Source organism: Coffea arabica, chromosome 1e (genome assembly GCF_036785885.1).
Source record: "Coffea arabica cultivar ET-39 chromosome 1e, Coffea Arabica ET-39 HiFi, whole genome shotgun sequence".
NCBI lineage: Eukaryota > Viridiplantae > Streptophyta > Magnoliopsida > Gentianales > Rubiaceae > Coffea > Coffea arabica.
Window position 1 is genome coordinate 56,151,463 of NC_092311.1, and position 9,101 is coordinate 56,160,563.

At 43.6% G+C, this 9,101-nt stretch overlaps 1 protein-coding gene across 1 annotated transcript; it reads left to right on the forward strand.

Annotated features, from left to right (window-relative positions):
- Positions 1 to 849: 849 nt before the first annotated feature.
- On the forward strand, positions 850 to 5,151 carry LOC113735578 (probable beta-D-xylosidase 2). Its single transcript, XM_027262576.2, has 6 exons — positions 850 to 1,415; positions 1,961 to 2,242; positions 2,966 to 3,135; positions 3,259 to 3,707; positions 3,904 to 4,317; positions 4,432 to 5,151. The coding sequence occupies exons 1-6, from the start codon at positions 948 to 950 to the stop codon at positions 5,031 to 5,033; spliced, it is 2,385 nt and encodes a 794-aa protein (XP_027118377.1). The 5' UTR covers positions 850 to 947; the 3' UTR covers positions 5,034 to 5,151.
- The last annotated feature ends 3,950 nt before the right edge of the window (positions 5,152 to 9,101 follow it).

Genomic DNA, 9,101 nt, shown 5'->3' on the forward strand with positions numbered 1-9,101 from the left:
CACATCACAAAACAAAAAATACTATACTAAAAATGTTTCAAATAATTTACAATCCAAACAAAGCAGAAGTCATCAAAAATTGCTGTCAGTCTTGATTTCTAATGATTAAGTACTAATAATACGTTCTTGTAGAAGTATGGTGGGACGGTTGTAGGATAACCATTGTGACAGCCGCAGTCCCCCGTCCGTGTCATAGGCACAGCACACAATAAAGCTCGAAGGACCTTTATATATATATATATATATACACACACACACACACATATATATATATATATATATATATATATATATATATATATATATATATATATATATATATATATATATATATATATATAGCTCGAAGGACTCGAAGGACTTTATTTCTTAAACCTCCCACCAAAGGATAGGAAAGGAAAGGAAAGGAAAGGAATCGTAAATTTTCAGCAAGGTAATATCAATACAACAACATTAAGAGAAATGGACCGGTGGCTGATTCTCCTCACTTTCTGTCTGCTTCTTAAATTTTTGTGCCTTTTCTATTCCTTCAAGAAAACGCATTATTGTTAACATGATGGATAATGCTACGTTGTGTCCCTATGTTTTTTTTTTTTTTTTGTTTTCAAGGCAAAAAATACAAAAGCCGTAAACGTTGTGATAGTAGTAGTAAGCAGTAACAACTTGCCAGTTGCATGATGGGTTGTCCTGACCTGACATCAAGCCTTCTTTTTGCTTTAATTGTTAACCCTTTTTTTTTTTTTTTGGCCCTCTCTCTCCCTCAGCCTCTGTTTCTCGAAATAATTATTATGAAAGCAAATTCATGGGATGGGAAGGGGTCCAGTTGGGTGGGTTCTTTGGGATCGCACAGCCCATTCGCCACACCGAACCCCAAAAGATCGATCACCTATTTATACTCCCATCTTCTCAAACCAGCCAGCCATCCATCCATCCGCAGAAAACTAAAGATGGCGACAGTGGTGCCTTCCAAAACGAGGAAAGGTACGAGGAGCGCAGCATGCAACGCCAGTGCCCTATCCTCTCTCTGCTGTTTCCTGCTCATTGTAACTATCACCATCTTTGCTAGTGATGGGAATGCTGAAGGCCTGCGTCCAGCATTCGCTTGCGACGCGAGAGACGCAAGAACCAAAGGTTGGGGGTTTTGTGGGACCAATTTGGGAATAGCAGAGAGAGTGAGTGACCTGATTGGAAGGTTGACACTGCAAGAAAAGGTTCGGCTGCTGGTGAACAATGCGGCAGAAGTGGCACGGCTGGGGATCAAAGGGTACGAGTGGTGGTCGGAGGCGCTTCACGGGGTCTCCAATGTGGGACCCGGCACCAAGTTTGGAGGAGAATTCCCCGCAGCCACCAGCTTCCCGCAGGTCATCACCACCGCAGCTGCTTTCAATGCTTCATTGTGGGAAGAAATCGGACGGGTGAGATGCTCCGACAATGAATATTCATGTCATAATCCTAATGATGCCGCATTCATTTGTCATTCAGAGTATTTGAAATTTGCTTTTTAAGGGAACACAACAGTCGTTTGTTCTTTTTCATTTTTTTTCGGCTAATTGAGCCACCTTGGGACTGGGACAAGCTGCACGGTTTGCAATGAAAACACATGTTGCCGCCCTGAGGTAATCGTCAGCGTAATCATGTCGTTAACAAAAATATGCGGGGATTAGTTACCTACCGCATCTGCTCCTGCTACAGTAAGCACATTTTGTTTGCGTAATCGTTACAGTTTCCAAAGAGTAGTGCAAACTGTAAAGCATCGCCGTCCCCCGAGTCACGAAAGGAAAGAACAAAAGTGCAAGAGACCTTAGATAGATGCCTTTTGTGGGGTTTTTTTTCTTTTCTTCTTGGTAACCAATCAAATTGTAGAATTAATAACTAGTATTATTATTATTATTATTAGCCGCGCATGCATGTTAAAAAAAAAAAAAAAAGGCGTATATTTATACATATAGGATGGATGCAGGTGGTATCAGATGAGGGTCGAGCGATGTACAACGGAGGGTTGGGCGGACTGACGTACTGGAGCCCAAATGTGAACATTTTCAGAGACCCGAGGTGGGGGAGGGGGCAGGAGACTCCCGGGGAAGACCCTGTTTTGGCCGGCAAATACGCAGCAAGCTACGTGAGAGGGTTACAGGGAAATCTGGACGGCGGCCGCCTGAAGGTGGCAGCATGCTGCAAGCACTTCACTGCCTACGACCTCGACAACTGGAGTGGGGTCGATCGTTTTCACTTCAATGCCAAGGTAAACCGCCGCAAAGCGCGCCCACACCCGCTCTGTTCCCCCCAGGCCCCCCCCCCTTCCCCCTGCTCTCTTCCCAACTTTGTTTTCACTTTTCATTATGAGTAGTACCTAGTACGTCGTAATAATTGATTAATTCCCTCAAATTCAATCAATCAATTCGCACATATGACATTCTCCTTAATTTCTTCGGAGTTGGGACCCCCCCCCCCGGCAAAAAAGGAAAAAAAAAAAAAATACAGAGGGAAAGTAACTCCACCATTATCACTTCTAGGTGCTTGGAGTAGATGACGTCCCTATTATAACTATATAATTATGGTAGTAGTAGCAGTCTTATTATTGCGAGACGTTTACACACGTGAGCTTCTTAATTGACGATCCCAAACGTCTGCACTGCATCTTATTCCGATTTGGATTGCTTTGGAAGTCGTACGACACAGATTGACTTGCACACTTTTCTATGACTCACCCCAAAAAAAAAATTTTTTTTTGGGCTTTAAACTCCTCCACTTCTGACTTTGCTGTAGAATTAGCAACGAAGTGGATAACTAAAATACCTACTAATTTTTTTAAAAAAAAAAAAAATTTGATGATTCAGCTAGAAGAAAGTCAAACGTTAATTGTATATCTGCGTGCTGCGCCATTAATATTTTACGGTAATCTAACGTCGAATTTTCACGAAATCCAAATCCAAATCCAAACCCAAAATTGATTATTTTGCGACAGGTGAGCAGGCAGGACATCGAAGACACATTCGACGTGCCATTCAGAAGCTGCGTCAAGGAAGGTAAGGTGGCAAGCGTGATGTGCTCCTACAACCAAGTCAACGGGATCCCCACCTGCGCTGACCCTCAACTTCTCCGCCACACCATTCGCGGAGCCTGGCGTCTCGATGGGTAAAGCTATTCCACCTCACGTCCCTCCTCCTCCTCCTTCTTCTTCTTCTTTCTCATCTCGAAATCCACTCACCCCATGGCATGCATGCATCGTTGAAAACACTTTCTTCATTCCCGAAACAGGTATATAGTCTCTGATTGTGACTCTGTTGGAGTTCTTTATGACAATCAACATTACACCTCAACACCTGAAGAAGCCGCGGCAGATGCCATCAAAGCAGGTCTGGACTTGGATTGCGGACCATTCTTGGGATTACACACAGAAAGGGCCGTGCAACTGGGACTGTTGAAAGAGGCGGACATCAACAGCGCCTTGGCCAACACGCTCACTGTCCAAATGAGACTGGGAATGTTCGACGGCGAGCCATCAAAGCAGCCCTTCGGTAACCTGGGCCCCCATCATGTCTGCACCCATTCTCACCAACGCCTGGCACTCGAAGCTGCTAGACAGGGAATTGTTCTTCTTAAAAACCGCGGTCCTTCCTTGCCTCTTTCCCCTCGCCGTCACCGCACCCTTGCTGTCATCGGACCTAACTCAAACGTCACTGCTACGATGATCGGGAATTATGCAGGTATGTAAGGACTGCACCAGCATGCATTATTAATTATGATCCTACTGAAAACCAAGCTGTCCCGCTTCGTTATTAACCACTTGAAGTTGAATACCCATTACTCCCTCCCCCATCCCCCCTTCGTCAAACTGCCACAAGTTTTCTCAATTTGAATAGCGCGACAAGCAGTAAGTAACATAAAACAATCCAAATGTAGGCGTTGCATGTGGATACACAACTCCACTACAAGGAATAGGAAGGTTTGCGAAGACAATTCATCAACAGGGTTGCGCAGGCGTTGCTTGTAGCAGTGAGGAACTCTTTGGTGGTGCCATTGATGCTGCACGTCAAGCAGATGCAACCATTCTTGTAATGGGGCTAGACCAGTCGATCGAGGCGGAGTTCAGAGACAGGGCAGGGTTACTCTTGCCCGGTCATCAACAACAGCTCGTCACTAGGGTGGCTGCGGCCTCCAAGGGTCCTACCATATTGGTCTTAATGTCTGGAGGTCCTGTGGACGTGTCATTTGCCAAAAATGATGCACGAATTGGTGCAATTCTTTGGGTAGGCTACCCTGGCCAAGCTGGAGGAGCTGCAATTGCCGACGTCCTGTTTGGAACCCATAACCCAGGCACGTAGTAGTAGTACAACATCCATTCAAATTAAATGTCCCACCTGCTCCTCCTCCTCTCCGATTTTTATTTTTTTAAATTATTTTTGTGGACTGAGGGAATCGCGTTTACAGGAGGAAAGTTGCCAATGACATGGTACCCGCAAGATTACCTTTCTAGTTTGCCCATGACAACAATGGACATGAGATCCGACCCACGTAAAGGCTATCCAGGCAGGACCTACAGATTTTATAAAGGCCCGGTGGTTTATCCATTTGGGCACGGCCTGAGCTACACCAGCTTTGTCCACACAATTGCTGACGCTCCCACCGTAGTTTCAGTTCCGGTTGACGGCCACCGCAGATGGAACACCAGTGTGTCAAGCAAAGCCATCAAGGTCACGCATGCCAGATGCAGCAGGCTCTCGCTTGGGGTACACGTTGATGTGAAGAACGTTGGTGGGATGGATGGTTCCCACACATTGCTTGTGTTCTCGTCCCCGCCTGGTAGTGGTCATTGGGCTCCCCACAAGCAATTAGTTGCCTTTGAGAAAGTGCACGTACCAGCAAGGGCACAGCAGCGGGTGTTTCTGAAGATTCACGTCTGCAAGTACCTGAGCGTGGTGGATAGAGCCGGAATTCGAAGAATTCCCATGGGCCTGCACAGTCTCCATATTGGTCCCATTACCCATTCCATTTCTCTCCAGGCAGCAGTCCTAGGCGTCATTAAATCCTAGAACTCATTCTTTCTTTCTTTTTTTCTTTCTTTTTCGTGTGGAAAACAATCCCGGTCAGATGAAACTCAGCATTTATTTGAAACTGCAAAAATGAAAGATCGCCAGGGCCATGCATCAATTTTCCTCCTGCCCTTCGTTGAACTTGGTTTGGTTTCTGTTATGCCTTCCATAGAGCCCGCCCGCATACTTGAAGAAACTCTTTTGTTTTGTCGCTGACAGGGGTTGGGCTCAAAGCATTGAACCAACCAATGAGCCCACAAACTTCAAAGATCCCTACAGGTTGGATCATATCCTTTCATAAGTGTACGGCCTATAGTTTCAACAGTTTTCGACAATGGTGTGAATATACCAGTGCTGAGAGCTTATATGATTTTTTTAAATTAGACTGATAGTTATGTTGGGTGGTTTTGAGTAGAATTGTTAAGAACGCGTAAGATTGAGTTAGTATTTTGACTTTTTTTTTTTAAGTCAATATTTGAGTATCAGTTGAGTGCCGGGAAAGGGTTGGGTTGAATGATAAGGTGAAAAAAATTACAAGTATATTCAAAACATTCTACTTATTCAAAAAATTTTTTTTTTTAAAAAAGGTGTCAGTCGAGTAATTGAGCATTTGTAACATTGTGTACTAGCGCTTTGGTATCGTGGAGATATAATTTAGCAGCCGAGTTATTTAGTTGAATACATACAGTAAGAGTACAAGAAAATGAAACGAAAGTATACCAATAATTCATCAAGGAGTCACGGGCACTAGTTTGAAGAGCGAGATCTTAAATACTGTACATAAATTAGATAACCAAAAAAAGGATAACTAGTTGTTGGAATCAAATTTCACAATCACCATCACTATTGGGTATAATAGAGTGCTGAAAGATGATAACGGGCCTTGATGAAAATCCATAGTGTGCTTGTTAGCGTGAAATGAATTTTACAAATTATTATTTTTCTTTTTTTTTTTTCCCACTTTTTGAAACCAGCACAAACGGAGGCCAATTGAATTAACTATGGCATCAAGGAATGAGGTGTTCGTACAGATACAGTGAACGAGATGAGATGAGAGAGTTCCACTCACTGTGATTCTTTTCTTAGAAAATTGAGCGCCTAGGCGGCAGGAACCGGTATTGATTTGTAGCTAAATTCATAAAGTTAACGATAATAATGTGATAAACGTGGCTCCCAATTTGCAAGGCGAGATTTGGGTTTTTTCGCCAATGTTGGTCCTCTCTTATTTAGAGGGTTGACCCAAGACGGAAAAAACAATTCTATCGCAGCGTAGAAACAAAGAGTGTGACGAATAAAGAGGGAAAGCCCATCAGTCAGACACCAACATTCGGCCGGTAGTAAGAGGACGATCAAATTAAGCATTTGGTTGGAACAGCAGCGCTAACAACAATATGTAAACCCTCCTCCATATTAGTCAGTAACGAGGGTTATTGTTAATGATTTCGCAGGGGCGAGCGAGTGTTGGAGGCTCCAGGCTGGCTGTTTCTTGGCTGTCGTCGGTGCCAATTTGATGAATTGGCTGTGGGTAGTGACGCGCACGACGCTGTGCCCCCGCCTGCACGTGAGAGCGAACTGGAGTTGTGCAAGGGAGAGCGGTCACGTGAGCGTCCCCAAACGACCCAAGCTGGTGATGATTGGATCGGGCTGAATTTTAACCCCGCTACTGATTTATTAATCTTATTATTTATTGTATTCTGGAATAATTGTGCTACTACAGATGGTCAGATACAGAGGAGGAGGAGGAAGTGAACCATACACTGATTAGGGATTTCCCAATAAAAAAAAAACCAACTCCACAGTCCACACACTGCTGCCTCCTTGGATGCCAGCATGTCTCGAGAATTGAAGACCAACGGCTCCGTTTCTGTTTCTATTATCCGCTCTGCTGCTAACTTTGTAGGCATTAGTATTATTAACACGCATCTTTTCATGGAGTGCTAAGGTAATGCTGCTACTACTAAGGTGCCAGTATTAGTAACTATGGCAACTGATACAAGGTAAGGTCGCCAGAGAGATAAGAGATCTCACTCCCCAGTCCCCACCCTCTCCTTTAAATATGGATCATGCCGTCAACAATGCGTTGGTTGGCTGGGGAAGAATGGTGGTAGTGCGGTGCCTCACAAATTCACGATGAGTTGGATTCATCTCTTCCCTCGTTTTTTTTTTCAGTTAAATTTTTTAAAATAAACTGTGCATTGATCAGAGAATGCACGCATCCTTGCCAGCTGTATTTGTATGTATGCACGAAAACTTTACGTAGATCCTCGTTAACTGGTAGGCGTGTTTAGTAGTTGTTTTTGAACCAATGAAAAACTTCCACGTGCATGTACGAGTATTTCATTTTTTGTTTTATTTAACAAGCCAAGTGAATTCCACTTGGTTAACATGTGAATTAGCCAGTGAGGGAGGTCTTTTCTGTTATATGCACATAGAGCTTTTTCTACTGATTTGACCACCAGCTGCTGAACATGCCTTTTGGTTGCTTCGCGCTCACATGAAAACTTCTCTCCCTGAGTACTTCACTTTTGATGTTGTCTTGTAATTGATCAAGGGATAATTTCAAAAACCTCCTCTGAAATTTTTGACAATTTCACTGACCTCTACTAAAGTTTGTAAAATTACACAAATCTCTCCTCTCCTCGCGTTAAGATTTTGTTAACAAAGTTAGTCCAATTTTTTTTTTTTAAAAAAAAATAGCATTAATATAAAGTACTTTAAAGAGAGAGATTTTAGTATTATGTGGCAGACATACGGAGAGTCATTTCTTATTGTTATTAATAGTCCACGCATATGGTGGATACCACGCAGACTCGGTTCAAAAAACTAGAGATGGCTGTCCATAAAATTCCGCCTCAGTCAAGGGTGAAGCATTTTCTAACGCTTAAAAAGAAAAATTCCGCCTTGTCGGCTACGCTCAACCGTCATCACATTCGAAAATATCGCTGATGGTCTGCAGCCAATCAAGGGCTGATTAGCGTTTTAGATGTGTTCCGAAAGTAAAATTCTATACTAAAAAACAAATACAATTTAAGCCATAAGAATAAATTAAAAGGATGACCCATCTCGTCGATATCAGGAATTTTCGTGTCGCGGAAATGCCATGCGGTGATTTTCAATTGATTTTTTGTGAGTGGACTCGTTCGAAAATTGGTCGTTACAACTGCTAAATCACAATAATACGTTCCATCTAACCTCCACAGCGCGAGCGAAACGAGAATGACTTTTTGATAGCAGCATTCAAAGCTCAATTTGTTGAAAACAAATTTTTATTGGCACGAAAACGATGGCGAAAGCAGCAGTCGCAGTTGACCAATCAAATTCCAGCCTACGATGGCCACGCTACCAACGAATGGAGGCAGCTCTAATCCTCTGTTGGGTGCGCGAGTGCGTGCGAGACATCGAAGCTCCGGCATTCACTTGCGTATTTCCCCCAACTCCAACTCCAAGTGAAAGAGGTCAAATTCGATTACAGAAAGAAAGATGGCGACGCGGCATGTGTTCTGTACGCACCCACGCGGATAATTGCTCGTTTGCTCCTTCTCGGCTTTGTTTTCCTGTTACAATAATAATTAAAGCAGGTTAGATCTACTCGAACCAGGCATCAACCCTAGCAGCTGTTCCACACTTTTGTAGCAAGACTTTCGTGATTTGACCACCAGTTACCTACCCTATCAACAGCATGAACTATTGAACAAAGTCATGGCCAGGGGTAAAGAAAGTCAAAGGTTCATGGATGGATGATGGCAGCTCTACGTACTAACTACGATCCGGACATACGAAGCCCCAGTCCCAGTGCGGTTTGTTATATCATATATACGTAGTAGGGAGTATTAGAAAGTGGACTTTCCTTTGTCTGCGCCCCCAACAAACATGCTTAGAAGAGGGAAGAGGAACACACTCTCTCCGCCGGGGCCCCAAAATTCATCATACTATCCACCGCTGCTGCAACGTTTGCTGCATTATTACAGTGCTGGTAGGAGATTAGGGACACAACCTACATGATATGCATTAATGATTCCGACCTAGAAATGGGCCACTTTCTCTCTCTAACCTGGAGAGCTTATCTGT

Coding starts and splice junctions, on each gene's coding strand:
- LOC113735578 (XM_027262576.2), top strand. CDS start 948: ATGGCGACAGTGGTGCCTTCCAAAACGAGGAAAGGTACGAGGAGCGCA. Junction 1,416..1,960: donor TGTGGGAAGAAATCGGACGG/GTGAGATGCTCC, acceptor GGATGGATGCAG/GTGGTATCAGATGAGGGTCG. Junction 4,318..4,431: donor GTTTGGAACCCATAACCCAG/GCACGTAGTAGT, acceptor TCGCGTTTACAG/GAGGAAAGTTGCCAATGACA.